Below are 16,682 nucleotides of genomic sequence, written 5' to 3'. Positions count from 1 at the left end.
CTGTATTGTCCCCCAAATCCTCCAAATGTGGGAACTTACTTAAGACCTAAGAATGACTGTCTTGTGGCTCAGCCTGTTGTAGTTTTCATGCTTAAAAAACCTATCCCTATCACAGGCAAGTAAGCCCTTCTTCCCAGGAGAGCTTTGCTTAAAAGCTGTTCTCCTTACTCTGAAATTAAATTGCTAGTTGATTCCTGACTCAACTACCTCTGGCCAGGTAGATATTGGACTAGTCTGGACTACATTTAAAATTCTTTTATCACCATCTTTTCCATTTTGCTGAATATGAGACTGAAAGAGACAGAGAGAGAGAGAGAGAGAGAGAGACAGAGAGAGAGAGAGAGACAGAGAGAGACAGAGAGAGAGAGAGACAGAGACAGACAGAGACAGACAGAGAGACAGAGACAGAGAGAGAGAGAAAGGGATTGAAATTGAAATTCAAACCCAGGTCCCCAGATATCAAATTCAGTACTCTTTCCACTTTAACAGACTGATGGATGACTACATGGCAATCATTATTTGGACTAGATTCTAAGATCCTTCAACTCTGACATTCGTGCCAACTCTGAGAATGCTATGCATTCTATTCTATCCTCAAACCTTCCAGATGTAGTCTGATCAGCTTATTATTAGCATAGGGAATTATTATTAATAGTAGCTTAAGAGAAGCTGGGAGGGTTATTCTTCCATTCCATCCCCAACGAATGTTTGGCAGAGAAAGTGGCAACATTCCAAAGATTGATTGCTGTCATTCTGGGGCAAGAACAGACTGGCTTAAGGAACCTTGGGAAAAGAGATATGAATGAAAAATTATAACTATTATGTATAGACAAAAGGAAGATGGAATTCCTAGAGCTTGGGAACAGGGAGGGTGACCACAGAAGACTTTTTGCTCCTTATGGGATGTTAGAGCTCCTTGGCCATTAAGGTTTGAAGGGCAGAGGAATGTTTTAGGAAACAACTGAACAGAATAATACTTAAATGCATCATGGGGGAAAGGTTTTAAAAGAATTAGTTATCCCTTATACTTTGAAGGTATAAAATTTTTGACCCTCCTTATCAGAGAAGTCTGAATTATTATGGTATTAAAAGATAAAATATATTGATATTATACAACACTATACATATATTTGTGTATTTTGAATTTCTAAACTTTTTTTGTGTCATCTGTGGCTTCCACAAAATTCCAAAAAAAAAATTACCATTTAATTTCTTATGCTAACTTGCGATATATTAAAACTGCAATGGGGAAAGTCATGATATAAAAGGGAAATCTGTATGTTTTGTCTTTCCTTAGGCTTCTGTGTCTGTTTTCACATGGCTCTCACCTTGGTGGGTACTGTTTCTATGGGGAAGCTAGTTCAATGGGTATGACCTTTGTGGTAGTGATATCACACTACCCCCTCCCCCAACACACACATCCTTTTGATCTCTAACCCAGGCCTCAGTCTAATACCTTATATTCATAGAATCTAAGGATGAAAAGGGACCTCAGGGGTCATTTAGTGTGCCATTCTAGGAATTCCTGACTCTGCCCTTACTTGAACACTCCTAATGATAACTGCCAGATTATTTTGGAAGGAAGATCAGTTTATTATTAAACATTCACAATTAATAGAGTTTTTTTCCTTATAGTAAGCCTATTGTTGCTTTCTCCATTTATGGATCCTACTTTTGCCCTATAGGCTCACAAAGAATAAATCTACTCTCTTTTCTTTGTGACAGTCGTTCAAATATTTGAAGACAGCTGTAATATTTTCTTAAGTCTTTTCTTCTCCAAGCTGTTTAGCCTGGAGAAGAGAACAGCTCCTTTGGGGAGTGGGGGTGGGGGGGTGGCAGAGAAAGACCTATCTGAATAAAAATAGTCATAGCAGCTTTTTTTTTTTTTTCATAAGAGCAAACGGAAAAGAATCCATATGACCAATAATTGGAGAAGAGCTGAACAAACTAAAGTATACAAATGCCATAAAATATTATTTTACCATAAGAAATGGCAAGTACAAAAAATGCAGAGAAATTAGGGAAGTTGTATAGAAGGGAATAGAGTGAAATAAGCAGAATCAGAAGTATCTACATATGAAGAGAACTGCTTGACAATAAAAATGGTGACTATGGTCAATCCAAAACACAAAGAAAGATTAAAAAGGGAACCAGAAGCAAACAGAATTGGGTTTTGGCTACTATTTTGATAAAACTAATATATATATACCTTAAAAAAAAAAGCCATATAAAGGAGGGAAAAGGAGGTCACTTTTAATCATTTCTCATTGGAATCCAGTTTTTCTAGCCACCCCACTCTGAATAGATTCCAGTTTGTCAATGTTTCTTTTAAAATGCTGCACTCAGGAAGAAAAAACTCCAGATGGGCTGCCTAACCTCCAGATTGATTCCTTAACCTTGGCTACTGGCTCCTAAATGCCTGCCATTAGTTACAAGGGGAGTGGAAAGAGTGTGAGTGGTTCAGGAAATCCCATCTCCATTACTATAAACACAGTCAGATCGATAGTCCAGATGGCAGTTTGTTACTTAACTATGAACCACTTCCCCTCCCCCCCAACTAAATGCAAAAGAAAATCCTTGAGGATTGTCTAATCTCGGAGAGTGGTCAAAGAGACTTTGTTCTCCTTTCCCAGCCTAGTTTTGTTGAAACTTTGGGAGAGTCATGCTTCCTCACCTTCAAAATGGAGGTTGGTGGTTTCTTCATAGGGTTTTTTAAATGGCAAACTAAGTTCATGCTCCATCTTAGGACTTGGAAAGGTAAGGGATAAGATTAGAGAAAAAGATCCTCCTTTCTCCCCCCACACATAGTAATGTGTAACACTCTGAAGTTGTAAGGTTGAGGAAACCAAACATAACATGGGACCTGAACCACACTTTGGGGTTAAGGACTAGCTGCAAATACAACTGGCTTCCACAGGGTACCCAAGTATAGTTCCTTCATTCAAATGTGCAAACATTTATTTAGCTTCTACTAAGACAAAGCACTGTGTCCCAAAGTAAAAAAAAAAAAAAAAAAAAAAAAAAAAAATTTAAAAATGGAAGAATTTGTATCCACACAGAGATTATATTGCCTCTTAGAAACACAATTACACAAGAAGCTGAAGGAAAATATGGGGACAGTTTTTGCCCCTTGTCAGCAAACTGTCCAACCTATTAGGACTTACCTAAACCTCATTAATCTTCCAGAACCAAAGGAATCAGAAGAATCTAAATTAGTTGCTTAAAACCAGCAGGATGTTAGAGAGGTGGAAAGAACCTATTTTGGTACTTCAGAAGTTCTTTACAACCCAGTGCTATCTACATCTAGTCAGATATGAGTGATGAGGGATTGGCAATATCCTAGACCCCCACATCTTCCCATTGCCCTCCTTTGCCTTGTAAAGAACCTCTTCCTGTGAGTCAACAGAGGCTTCTCCACTAGGAGAATAGGGAAACAGGGGCCCCAGACATTAAAAGCTCCCGTGGCATGTTCTGGCATCCTGGGTTATTTTATGACCCTTTTGTGTAGAATTACCCAATCCACTTATATCTTCTAGTGATCCTAAAACTTGAAGACCCATGGATCAGATACACTTTAGTGGCCTTAGGTTTCTATAATATATTCCTCCTTCTGGGAGAAGTTTTTAGAATGGGGCAGTTTCCCTAGCTGAGATACAGGAGTTAACATGGCCCAATAGCAAGAGAGTAGATTTCAAGTTACACAACCTGGATTCAAATCCTATTTACTGTTGGGGTGACCCTGTGTCAATCATTGGAATTATTTAGACCTTAATATCCTCATCTGTTGTTGGGCCAGATGACTTCTAAGTTCCCTTTCAGCTCTAGAGGCATAATCTTATCTGCATGAGCCCAGTCAATTTCCTTTCCCTCTCTAGGCCTGTTTTTTCCTTTGTAAAATAAGAAGTATGAGTTATATTATCTGCAAGCTCACTCCATCTTGAAATTCTATGAATTTTTAGAATAGCAGATCTGGAAGGAACCATGTAGCACTGACTGTTTGGAGTTTAAAGGGTTTGTCTAACATAGAATGACAGAAATAGAAGAGATGTTAAAGGATGGGTATCAGAATCTTAGAACAAAATGTCAGAACTGAAAAAAAAAACTATACAACAGAGTGTTTGTCAATCAGTAAAATATTTATTGAGCATACTACTTAGGTGCTAAATGTCAGAGATGGAAGAAACCTTAGAGATGCTCTGGGCCAAATCCTTCATTTACAAGGGAAGAAACTGAGTTATGAAGACAAGGGATTCATAGTCACATATTAGTTCTTTCTGTCCCTGCCAATCTCAAAGTGGGGGAGTCAAAGAAATTGCCTTTCCATGGGTTAGCACTGTTTCTGGAAGCAGGAATTAGTTTGGCTTTTCCTTATCTCTATTTTTCTAATGGTCCAAAGAGCTCTCTCTTCATAAAGATCTGCCTAGAAGCAAGTGATGCTGCTGGCTCAGCCAATGGGATGACAGGACTCCCTACCTGAATCAAGAACTCCCCTTCTTTCTTGTCCACTGAAGTGGGGAGAGGGGTGGCAAGAGCTGAGTTGGGTATTTCCAACTTAGACTTTCACTTCTACTAAATGGGTGGGTTGGCCTTTTCTCTGAACAAATCAAAATTCTCTTCAGCATCTATTTGAAGAACTGACCTGGGAATATCAGGGTTAGAGAACCCAGGACAGCAGAGGAAGTCAGACCAGCAGCAGCTGAAGACTCTGAGGAGCAAACCAGCTGCACCTACGATGGAGGACCAGCGAGACCTCATCTCCAATCATGAGCAGCAGCCCATGCTGGGAGGAAGCGCAGGAGGACAACACCGGTATAGTAATTTTAAAAATAAAAAAATAATCATCATTCTTTATAGAATCTCAGAATAGGAAGGGATTGAGAAAATCTAATCTAACATGCAATGTCTATATGTTTGTCTAGCCAGCCATATAGCATAGATAGACAGGGAAATAGATAGACAGACAGATAGATGAGAGAAAGAGAGAGACAGAAAAACAGAGACAGAGACAGAGAGAGATAAAGAGAGAGAGACATACAGAGAGAATGAATTTTCTCCTAATCAATGGAGTTGAAGGGAATCAGAACCAGCTCAAAGGATGAGGTATTCTCACTGGGACTCAAAACAGATGATTTTCTTCTTTCCTCCCTTCTATTTTTTTTTTTTTAAAGAATATTCTATTTTCTTGTTTCAGAAGCAGTTTAGGTTGGTGGGTAATAAGCTTCAAAGATTTAGAAATGAAAAGGGTCTAGGCACTTGACTAGTTTGACCCCTTCATGCTACAGGTGAGTAGTAGAGCCAGGGCTCACACGGTGGCCTTTCCACTGCTTCCTTTGTTAGAAATGCATTGTTTCAGAGCCCATAGCACGCATTTCTAATAGCAACTTGAGGTTTGTAAAGTGCTTTTTTTTTTTTTTTTTAAACCATTCCATGAGCAGGAACCATGAATATTATGTTTACTTTACAGGTTTCTAGAAGGGACAGCTTTGACTTTCCTGTTTACCCATTACTGCTTCTATCTTCTAATTCTATTCTGAATCTCAGGGGATTCCCCACTCCTTACCCTCACCCTCACCCCCTCAGAATTTTCTTGGCCCAAATCCTAGGGACCAGGCATTTATTTGGGGACTTTCTCCTAGGATGCTTCTCATAGTTCCTCATTGTTACTTCCCAGGGGAGGAATGTCCTCTCCTTCTCCCCCCCCAAAAAAAATCTCTACCTCTAATAGTAATGCATCTTTCTCTTTCCCTCTCCACTGCTTTCTGTTGCTTTGGTATCCTCGTGCAAACCTTTCCCATGGGGCATTGTTCCTTTAATTCTGACTATAATCTTTAGGTCATTGTATCTGGTCTCTTGCATATTTCCAATCCCCATAAAAGTAGTGTGGTCTTTTTCAGGAGACAGGCCAAGGGTCAGAATCCCTATTCTCCTCCTTTCCTGCAAACTAAAGCTTTTAGACATCGACCCCCCAAATAACAAGTTCCTGTGGCCAGTCAATCAGAGAGTTAGAAGGGTATGATGTCATCTGTAGCCAGGCAGATGGGAATTTTGAGGAAGCCAAAACGGTTGGTATGCTTGAGAAGCTCAGAAGGCTGTTATCCATGGAGTAACCAAATAGACTGCTGAAGTCACGACCTGTGAAAGTCCCCCATGATTTTCAGTCTGGATTCAGAAAGATTGCTAGAGTGTCATGGTTACCAAGGTGACACCTCAAGTCCATTCTAGGCTCAATATATGAACGTTTTCTCGTGTCCAGCCTCACAATCTCTAATTTACGAACTCTTAAAGCTTTTTTTAACAGGATATGGGACAAATAAGGGGCCTATACATTTGTTTATGTCCTGTAAATAAGAAAATCCAAAAAAACAGAATTGTAGAGATTTTTAAAAAATCAAATGTTTGTTTAAAGGAGGGAATAGGTTACACAAAATTTAGAAAAAAAAAAAACAAAACTGTCTGCATCTTACTCCTAAAAAAAAAAATGATGGAATTAGAGCTATGAGGGTCCTTGGATATCATACTTTCATTTTTCAGAAGGAAAACTGGGACCCAGAGAGGGAAAGGACTGGATCATTTAGGTCTGCTAATTCCCTAACCTAGGCTCAGAACTAGTTAAACACTCAGATTCATAAGACCTAATTGAATTTATATCATCTGTATATTAATTATAACATGATCTATCAGTGTTATAAATTCATGTCCAGAGGAGACACTATACATTCTTTTTAGAAAAAAAATGAAAATGTGGGTTTGCTCTGTTTCTTCTGAAATCATCTGTGAAATCATCTGTGAAATCAGGAGCCTTTCAGAAATAGTTCTACCTAGCAACTTATGATGTCACTAACCAACCTAATTTTTATTGGTTCATTCTGTTGTCTGTTTCCTTTTTTGGAAGATGGGGTGGAGGTGGAGGAGAGGGTAGGATGTTTGGAAGACAGGCTAGGGACCAAGATTGGAGAGGAGAAGTGGGAAAAGGAAGGAATTTGAAGTCAAGCTAGAAAAATCTCTCTCCGAGATTATGTTCAGAATCTAAGCAGGTGGATAGGTCAAGTGAGGTAGCTGAGTGACTTTGCATACATATTTTGCAAAAAAAAAAAAAAATTAAGTTTAAAAAATGTTTTGCTAGGCGATAGGAAGAATGGTTTCCATTTTGCTCAGGTTCTAGTGAGGAAAATAGTGTGGCTAAAATGGAAGAGGCTTTTAAAGGATTTTTGGGAGATGCAAGTTGAAGTCAGATTTTAGGGGGCCTTGTGTGGTAGGATAGTGATTTGCATCACAAGCCCATAGCTTTTTCAGCTGAGAAACATCTATATGTTATATCTATCTATAACAATAATCATCTATAACACCCTCATTTTATAGATAAGGAAAATGAGTTCCAGAGAAGTTACGTGATTTATTCAGAGTTCCATAGCAAGTAAGTGGTTGGAAGAATTCAATCCAAGCCATCAGATGCCAAACTATATACTTCCAACTACTAAACCACATTACCTCATCTTGTCTGAAATAAACTAATCAATAGTTCAATTAGGTCTGAGGGAGAGAAGGGAGAATGGTGACAAGCTTGTTGATGGAATTTAACTAGGCAAAGAAATAAGGCATTTTCCCCCCATTTAAAGGTACTCATGGAAACCTATTCATTCTCTCAGCCTCACCCAAAATTCACTGAATGGACAGTGATTAAGTTTTTTCCAGTTTGGTTTCTTCCCTTCCCCCGTTACAAGACTTGTTTCTCCCTCTTCAAATCCCCTTTCTAAATGAACATTTGGAAGCTCTCCAACCTCCTTTGGTCTGGACAGGTGCCCAGAAATTAGTCAGGAACAAATCAGAACAAGATTTGATTTATGATGTCATGGATTACCAAGTAAAAAGGTTTTCTGAGAAGTTCCCAATCAGAAATGCAGCCAGAATAAACTTTATTACTGTAACCTCCAGGGGGAGACCTGGAGCTAGATAACCAAGAACAGATCAAGCTGAAGACCCAGGGTGGGGCTGGTCTGGTCAGAAGCCTAAAACATAATCTCTCCATACCAAGATTTAAAGTTAAAAAGGCCCCCAAAATATGGATTGAGATTGTTGACACCATAGAGTCATATTTTTGGAGACCAAAGTGGCCTCAGAGGCCATCTAGTCCAACCTCATTTTAGAGATGGCTAAATAGAAGCTGAAGGTGAAAGACTATAATCAAGCAGAGACTAATTGGCAGAGTATGAGGATTTGAACCCAAGTTCTCTGCTTTGAAGTCCTTTACTATCCCAAGGCAAACCACATATTCTTGGCTTCATAGGCTTGGCTGATGGGGAAGAGAAGAGAATCTGCATCTATTCTCCTTTGTTTTCCCAACCTCTGAGAGTTTTTGCCTTTTTTCCCCATAAGGTAGACAAAGGGGGAAGCATCCCCCACTCCCAAACTAGACAGTGACTTCAAAATAATTTGAGGGTTTTTGTGACTAATCAGTGAATCAGATGGGTATGACATCAGTTATAGCCAGGCAGATGAAAGTTTTGAAGAAACCAAGAATTGATATGCTTGAGAAGCTCAGGAGATTAAGCAGAAGTAACCATTCAGGCTACTGAAGACATGATTTGTGGAAGTGGTGATATTGGCTTTATACTAGCAACAGCATTATTAATAATTAAGGATAACTCATAAAACTTCATCATTTTGAGCCATTTCAAAACCAAAAATTACCATACTATACCAAGAGGTCACCCAGCCTTTATCTAAAGACATTTAATGAGGGGAGATATCTCTAGACTAATTGGAAGGTTGGAATAAATGATCTGGTAAGTCCCTAAAAGCAAGAACTGATTTTTGCCTTTTTCTGTATCTTCTATGCCTCTTGAGTAGTAAACACTAACTAAATCTTTGTTGACTCTGAAATCCCTCCTAGTTCTGAGGTTTTAGAATTCTGTGCTGCTGACAGAGAGAAGGTTGTCTATCTTAATCCATATCATTTGCCAAGTCCTTGCTCCAATATTTGGGTTCCCTACTGAATTCACTATAGCAAAGTTTATTTTGTTTTATTTGAGGTGTTTCCAGCTCCCTGGTGGGCCCAGTTTCTTGTTTCTCCAGGGAGGAGTGGGCTATGTATGGAGCAGTCTTTGGCACTGTTCACTGTTTTAGTTTTTATGGTCTTCCTAGCCTTAGGTTGCCTACGATTTCTACTGTGGGGAGAAAACTTCTGAAGTTGGCTCTTCGCTGGAATCCAGTCAGAATGTCAGAGGTGTAAAGGACCTTAAATAGTATCAGGTTCAAGGATTCTTAACCTGGGGTCTGGGAACTCATTTTTAAAAATAGATAGATAGATAGATAGATGGATGGATAATTACCTAGATGGATAACTGTATTTCAATATAATTGGCTTCCTTTGTAATACTATATATTTATATTTTATGATTTGAAAACTATTATTCTGAGAAGGTTTGATCAGACTGCCAAAAGAATCTATGACATAAAAAATATTAGGGATTGAACTACAGGAAACCTTCCCCAACCTTTCTTAATTTTAGTATCTTACCTCTGTTAATTATTCATCTTCTAATTATCCTGTATATATTTGTTTGCATGTTGTCTTCCTGATTAGATTGTAAGCTCCTTGAGGACAAGAACTAACTCCTGCCTCTTTTTCTGCATCCCCAGAACTTAAGACAGTGACTGTGTTTAATAAATATTTATTGATTGATTGCTAGTCCATTTCCCCAGTATTATGTATTTACGAGAAGTTTATTCTCCCTCTTCCTCTGAGGATTTCAGTTCCTCACAGAGCTGTCTCCCCCTCCCCATACTTCTCTTTTCCAAGTATCACAAGCTCTTCTCCAGTTTTTCTCTGTTCATTTCCTTCCCTTTTCTCATTAACTTGGATATCTTTACCTTCTCCTTTGAAAAGGCTGGAATTTCCCCTTTAATTTCTGAACTCTGCCTTGCCCCTTCCTCCCTTCACATTAGCTGTACAGGATTTATCCTTTCTTCACATGGCTGAATGATTGAGAAGAGAATGGTCTAATCAAGGAAGAGACCCCCATTTATACTCTCAGATCTCAGAACCTTAACATCAGATAATCACATGTTTGAATGAGAAGGGATCTTTGAGGTTACCCTTGTCACACTGCAGAGGATGAAACTGAAGCTTGGAGGTGGCAGGGCTGCCATCCAGCTCTCTTGTTCCCCAGATTCAGGGTTCTACTCTTGCATACGACTTCTTCCCTGATTCCCTTCCACCTCACTAAACGAGCTCTCTTGACTTTGCAGGTCCTGTAACCAAGGAGCCTTTTACACTGGTTTCTCTGTGCTGGTGGCCCTGCTCATTGCTGGCCAAGCTGCAACCGTCTACTTTGTGTACCAGCAGCAGGGGAGGTTGGACAAGCTTACGGTCACTTCCCAGAATTTACAGCTTGAGTCTCTGAAGATGAAGCTCCCTAAAGGTGAGACTGTTTTTCTTCCTTCTTCCCTGTATCCCTAGAGTAAATAGCTTAGGGAAATGAGTGCAAAGCCATGAACTGGAAAGAGTGCTCTCATATGATCTTGGGGCCTGAGTGTTTTCTGGGATGGTCAAATTCCATCTCTTTTGACCTGAGCTACTACTTAGAGCCCCTTCTTAGGACTCAAGTCTTTCCTTCTCTTGTAGCCTCCTTTCCAATGAACAAACTGCGACTGGCCACACCCATGCTTATGAGAGAATTGGAGCCTGAGAACCTCCCATCCATGGTAAGGACCTCACATTGTTCTCACTCTCTCCCACCAAAAAAAACCTCCCCTTAGAGGAAAGATCTGATCAAATATATTGATGATAAAGAGGCTGAGATGACAAGGATTTGGGGGATGGGATTAGGGAGATTACAAATACTATCTAGTTATAGTGGGGCTGGGAGGAGGCTCTGAGATCTAGCACCTGAGGAAGAGAACTGTCCCAAAGGACATTTAAAGGGCTGCATTGTCTTTAGTGATGAGGGGAGTGAGGCTACTGTTTCTCCTTTCAACTTTTGGCAACCCCCCAAGAGTCAAAGCAATTTGCAGGCTGTTTCTCCTATTGACTTTCCATTTTCTATTACAGGACTTGACCAAAATTGGAAATAATACCAAGGACCAAGTGAAGTACCTGTTACTGGTAGGAAATCCCATTATCAGTCTGTTTCTTATGCCATAGGTTGGGAGCCTAATTCCATTCCTCCCTGTGAGGATTGATCTTCTCACTCCCAAATACCATCACTTGAACCTCTTCTGGGGATCCCTCAGGAGAAATGTCAAGGGTTTATACTTCATCCCAGTGTGGATCAGGGATTCCTCCATGAGAGAAGTGGAGTAGAGAAGACGAGTGAACAAGAATTGGTTAAGTTTCTGCTTTATGATAGCCACCGTGCTAAGTGCCAGGAATTTAGGAAAGGAAAAAACTATTTCCGACCTCAAGAAGTTCACAGTCTAATGGGGAGCAAAATAAGTGGAAAACCAAATATATATATATATATATTATTTGTAGGATTTTAGCTGAGTCTTGAAGGAAAATGAAAAAAGCTAGGAGATGAAGATGTGGAGATAGAGAGAACCAAGCTTGGAGGACAGTTAATGAAAATTCGTGGAATCAAGAGATGAGTGTATTATGCTTAAGGAATAGCAAGAAGGCTACATGTGGAAGAGCAAAGTCCAAAAAGACTGAAGAAGTAGGAAGGGGTCAGGTTGTAAAGGACTTTAAAAGCTATAGGATTTTGTATCTGATCTTGGAAGTAATAGGGAGCCATGGGAGTTTATTGAGTAAGGGAGTGACATGGTCAGATCTTCACTTTTGGAAGATCACTTTGATGGCTGTGTGCAAGATGGACTGAAGTGGGGAAAGACTAACCAGAAAGACACAATAGTCTAGGTGTGAGGTGATGAAAAGAGGAGGGACATTGTTCTTTCTGGCCTTTTATTAACTTTCCCTCTGATTCCTTGGCTTCTTGTAGCAGTCTGATCCCAGAAGGTCTTTCCCTGAGTTGACCAAAAGCTTTCAGGAGAACATGAAGCAACTCAAGAACAACATGGAAACCAAGAACTGGAAGGTCAGGGATCCTTTATCTTTCAACTTCAGAACTACAGCTGGGGAGTGGGAAGGGAAAGTACCTGGGAGAAACTTGGCTTTAGATGGGGCTGTCAGACCATGGAGGATTCCTTTCAACCTCTCCAAAAGAAATGATTTCCCTGTTCTCTAATTAAATTCCTCTCCCCCTAACCCAATTCCAGCCAGCCTCTTCTCTACTTTCCCCTTCTCTGTCCCCTTGGAGTAGGATTGTATGATGAAGAACACTTTTGAATTTCTGAGTGGAATTAAAAGGTTATCTCCTTCTTCTCATCCCAGAATTTTGAGAACTGGATGCACCAGTGGCTTCTGTTTGAGATGAGCAAGAAGCCCAATGAAGAGAATGTCGAAAAAAAGACTGAGCCTCTTCAGAAAGGTATTAAAGGAAGGAGGTTGAGGTAGAAGTTAAAGGGAATCCTAGCAAGAAATCACTGGGAGCTTTTCCTGATTCAACTTGAGCTTCAACTCTATTCACCACCCCCATCCTGAATTCCCAATGCACAAGTTTAACAAGTGAATTCTTTCCAACCTATAGGCTCAGGTATTAAGACAGTGGGAGGAATGAGAAGCAAGTATGATTTCCCTTAGAGCATATGGAGGATGGGTGGGGAGAGATCCCAGATACTTGATGATTATTCAGTTGACTGAGCTTTTCCCATGATTCCATCCTTCTTCTTGGAAGCTTTCTTTACAACTCTAACATTCTTTAATTCTCCTATTCTTGTGGCTTATAGCACTTGGCAGTTTATAGACCACTTTGCTCACCATTTTATAAGGTAGTAGGGATTATGAGCATTCTTGCCACTCAAATTCAGCCATAGAATTTTGGAGTTGGAAGGGGTCTCAGAAGCCTGATGAAGAAAATTTTCTCTTACAATTCCTTGAGAAATGGTTTTTCAGTCTTCTCTTACAAGATCTTCAGTAAAGAGGACTCATCTTGGATTCTAGAATAATTTCCCATGCCTTCTACATTCAAATGATGGAGGCCTTCTGATTCTGAGTTTAGGGCACTATTGTATGGCTAGGGTTAGGTCAGTTTAATTGAACTTAGTGGTTATTAATCATATACCTACTGTGGGCAAGTCCTATGCAGTAATCCAAGGATATGAAGAAAAGGAAGGCAGTCTATTGCCAGGCCTGTTCTTCCATGGCCTTTCCTGTGTCGGGTAAAATTGGGACACTTTCACCTTTATGACATTGGCAAGTAGGAAGTTTATAAAATGAAGAAATCAGACTATCACAGGAATTGGAGAGTTGGAGAAGACCTTGGAAGCCCTGTACAATATAAGAAGCCCCTCTACAAATTACCCCCCAAATGACCATCCATTCTTTTCTTGAAAATCTCCACTATCACCAAATAATCCATTCTACTTTTGGAAAGATAATTGGTAATTTTTCCAACACAAGACTCTTAGCCAAGCAGAAAAAAATCTAGTTCTTTCATATCACAACTGTCCATCAAGAATATCACTGGTATGGACACAGTTGAGTCTCAAAGATCTTTAAAGTCACTTGAATATGTCTCTGTCATTGAATGATCTTAAAACACGTGCACCTTTTTTGGCCATGAGCCTTCAAGGAAGCTTCTTGCTCTAGTAGAGTAAGGGGATCTTACCATCTCTGCACTGCTTACTGGCTGTGTGGCTGAAGATGTGTTCTGCTCTGGAGAATCGCATGAATTTTCTCCATTCATATTTGTTATAAACCTACCTTACACATGTAGGGACCATTTTGTGGAGGTGATCAGACTGAATGGACTCTTGGGTCTCTTTGGGGTCTACCACCCTATTATTTTCAGAGAAGAGTTAAAGTCTAAAATTCCACCCCTCAACCTCCTTTTTCTTTACTTGCTGGGCTGCTCTTGGCCCATTTCCTCATCCAGCACTAGGACCTTCTGGAAGGCTCTGGGCTAGTCGTAATCTGGGCTCTGCTTAGTGTGTGGGTTACTGTTCCTGGTGAGAAGCTGAGAGGGGGCCCTGGGTGGGCCCCCAAGCTCATCATGTGTCTCCAAAACTATTGCTTCAGTTATGACCAAATGCCAGCTTGAGGCGAGCCGTGTTCCTCCCGTCCACCCGGGCATGTTCTGCCCCAAGTGCGACGAAAATGGCAACTATGAGCCCCTCCAGTGTCATGGCAGCACTGGTTTGTGCTGGTGTGTCTACCCCAATGGCACCGAGGTCCCCCACACCAAGAGCCACAGTCGCCACACCTGCAGTGGTAAGCACGTTATTTGGGGGAAGGAGGCCCTCTTATACCTGCCTACTGCACACAGTCCTGTGGTCTGTGCTTAACCCCCACATGCACTCACTGCCCATCTCTAAGCACTCATCAACGGCCTGGGCCAATGGACTTAACTCGGCATCTTCTTTGTCCCTGGGCTCTGTTAGAGTAGGCAGGTCTAGTCCTGGGCTGGCTCAGTCAAGAACCAGCTGCTTGCTCTACTTTCAGGTCCCTTGGATGAAGAGATGTTTTCCTCTGGACTGGGTTTTCCTAAGCAGGTAGGTTAGGGGACCCGTAGACTCCTTCAGGGCTGTTCCTAATCCCGGCCAACCAAACTCATGCAGAGGAGGAGGAAATGGAGGGAGGAGGGGCTCTCCTGGATGGGATGGATCCTGAGTTGTGAGGCCTTAACCTTTCACATCTTTTTCTCTCCCTTGGCAGTAATCTAAGAGGAAATAAGAAGAGCAAGAGCTAATTAAAATCAAATAGTCCCAGACCTGCAAACTGCATGGCTGCCGCTTGAATGTTCTGGTTTACCCAACCCTAGGAGCCACAGACTCATCCATCCCTTCCCTGTCTTCTTCCCCTGCTCCTCGCAATCAGAAACCCCAAATTCCATTTTCTTTTGGGCCCAAGTTAGATCCCCATCTTGATACTCAAAACTGAAACATCAGCCTATGACTAAGAGGCAGTATTGGGACAAACAACCTGTTCTCTTAACCCATCATGGGGAAGTGAATCCCTATCCCCAAAGTAAGTACCTAACTATTTACATTTTAGGCTGTGGAGAAACATCCATTTCCCTTCCCCAACCTGAGGCCCTTCATTTCACAACCCACTCTTGCTTCTCTGTAGTAGTACACAGTAGCACCAAGCTTCTTAATCACATGAACAAGGGAAAGATCAATCGGGAAGGGGATGGGATACGTGTAGGCAAATTTCCTTCCTTTTTCTTAAGTCTTAGTGAATCTCTTATGCCTCTCCCTCACTCCAGTATCCTCCAAGTAAGAAAGCTATCTATTCATTTGCAATTTCATCTGCTTGAAAGAAACTAAAGTTTCACATTAAAATAAAAGTCGGAAATGGAAATGGTGTCATGTTTGTCTTTGATTCATCCTAAAACATAAGAGCTGGAAGGGATCTTAGAAACTGTCTAGTCCAAGTGTTCTTAAATCTGTGGGGAGGGGACCCATGAACTTTCTAAAATATTTTAATTATTATTTCAATACAATTGATTCCTTTGTAAGAGTTTTATTTCATAAATTAAAAAAAATATATGTTCTGACAGGGTGTCCCTAAGATTTTCCCAAAAGCCAGAGACCCACGATACAGAAAATTTAGGTGACACAATAGCTGAGCACATGAGTGCTGGACTTGAAGACTGGAAAATCTGAGTTCAAAGCTGACATCAATGAACAAATTATTAAGCACTTACAGGATACAAAGGATACAAAGAGGGAACAGACAGAAGCATCCCTCAAAGAGCTCCCAATATACTGGGGGAAACAACATGCAAACATACAAAAAAGCTATATGCAGTATAAATAGGAAAGAATAAACAGAAGGAAAGCCCTGAAATTATGAAGGGTTGGGGAAGACTTCTAGTAGAATGTGGGATTTTAGTTGGAACTCAAAGGAATCATGGGAAATCAATGGTTAGAACAGAGAAGGGGGAGAATTCTAAACATGAGGGGCAGATAGGGGGAATAAGGTATAAATGGCCTGAGAAGGCAGGAGGGGGCTTGGTCATTTGGCTTTTGAATGTCAGAAACATGATTTTATATTTAATCTTGGAGGCCCCAGGGAGCCCTCCAGAGTTTACCGAGTAAGGTGGTGAGAGGGCAGGATTTGCACTTTAGCAAAACCACTTTAATGGTGAAAGGAAGGATGGATTGGAGAGAGGAGTGTTTTGAGTCAAGCAGAACAACCAGCAAGCTGTTGCAATAATTGCATGAGGTGATAAGGACGTGCATGAGGATAGTGGCAGTGTCAGGGGACCCAATGGGGTGGATGTATTTGAGGGATATTGCAAAAGTGAAATCAGACACTTCATTAGCTGGGTGACCCTGGGAAAATCACTTCCTTTCTGCTTGTCTCAGTTTCCTTATTTGCTAATTGGGAATAATAATAGCATCTACTTGTAAAAGCACTTTGCCAACTTTAAAGCACTAGACAAATGCTATTGTTACAGTTCTTCCAGTCCAATTCCTATTTGCAGATGAGGATTGAGGTATGAAAGCAGGTGAGCTATCTAGCTCATGGCCACACAAGTATTAGGCAAGTGGTAGAGAAGAAACTGGATCTAGATCTCTTGATCATTGGTTAAAATTTATTTTTCTATTATAGAAGGAAATTAGCTTAATAAAAAAATTTAAAAGCACTTTAAAATTTGCAATGTGATTTACATTGTTAA

General features: G+C 40.5%; 1 protein-coding gene across 3 annotated transcripts; it reads left to right on the top strand.

Moving 5' to 3' along the window:
- The first annotated feature begins 4,491 nt into the window (after nt 1-4,491).
- Nucleotides 4,492-15,358, top strand: CD74 (CD74 molecule). 3 transcript variants are annotated; one of them, XM_074291793.1, is made up of 9 exons: nt 4,492-4,809; nt 10,249-10,421; nt 10,625-10,704; nt 11,051-11,104; nt 11,937-12,032; nt 12,329-12,425; nt 14,075-14,266; nt 14,498-14,547; nt 14,711-15,358. In XM_074291793.1, exons 1-9 carry the CDS (start codon nt 4,733-4,735, stop codon nt 14,711-14,713), a joined length of 822 nt encoding a protein of 273 aa, XP_074147894.1. In that variant the 5' UTR covers nt 4,492-4,732; the 3' UTR covers nt 14,714-15,358. The 3 variants fall into 3 exon arrangements, with proteins under 3 accessions (XP_074147894.1, XP_074147895.1, XP_074147893.1); XM_074291794.1 differs by lacking the exon at nt 14,498-14,547 and having other exon boundaries at nt 4,501-4,809; nt 14,075-14,292; nt 14,667-15,358; XM_074291792.1 differs by lacking the exon at nt 14,498-14,547 and having other exon boundaries at nt 4,501-4,809; nt 14,075-14,292; nt 14,614-15,358.
- Nucleotides 15,359-16,682: the final 1,324 nt, after the last annotated feature.

This window comes from Sminthopsis crassicaudata, chromosome 2 (genome assembly GCF_048593235.1).
Source record: "Sminthopsis crassicaudata isolate SCR6 chromosome 2, ASM4859323v1, whole genome shotgun sequence".
Classification (NCBI taxonomy): Eukaryota; Metazoa; Chordata; class Mammalia; order Dasyuromorphia; family Dasyuridae; genus Sminthopsis; species Sminthopsis crassicaudata.
This window is presented reverse-complemented; position numbering and strand designations above follow the sequence as displayed.

Excerpts from the sequence above, each read along its gene's own strand:
- CD74 (XM_074291792.1), top strand. The coding sequence starts at position 4,733 with ATGGAGGACCAGCGAGACCTCATCTCCAATCATGAGCAGCAGCCCATG. Across the intron at positions 4,810-10,248 it reads AGCGCAGGAGGACAACACCG|GTCCTGTAACCAAGGAGCCT; the intron begins GTATAGTAATTT and ends TTGACTTTGCAG. Across the intron at positions 12,033-12,328 it reads TGGAAACCAAGAACTGGAAG|AATTTTGAGAACTGGATGCA; the intron begins GTCAGGGATCCT and ends TTCTCATCCCAG.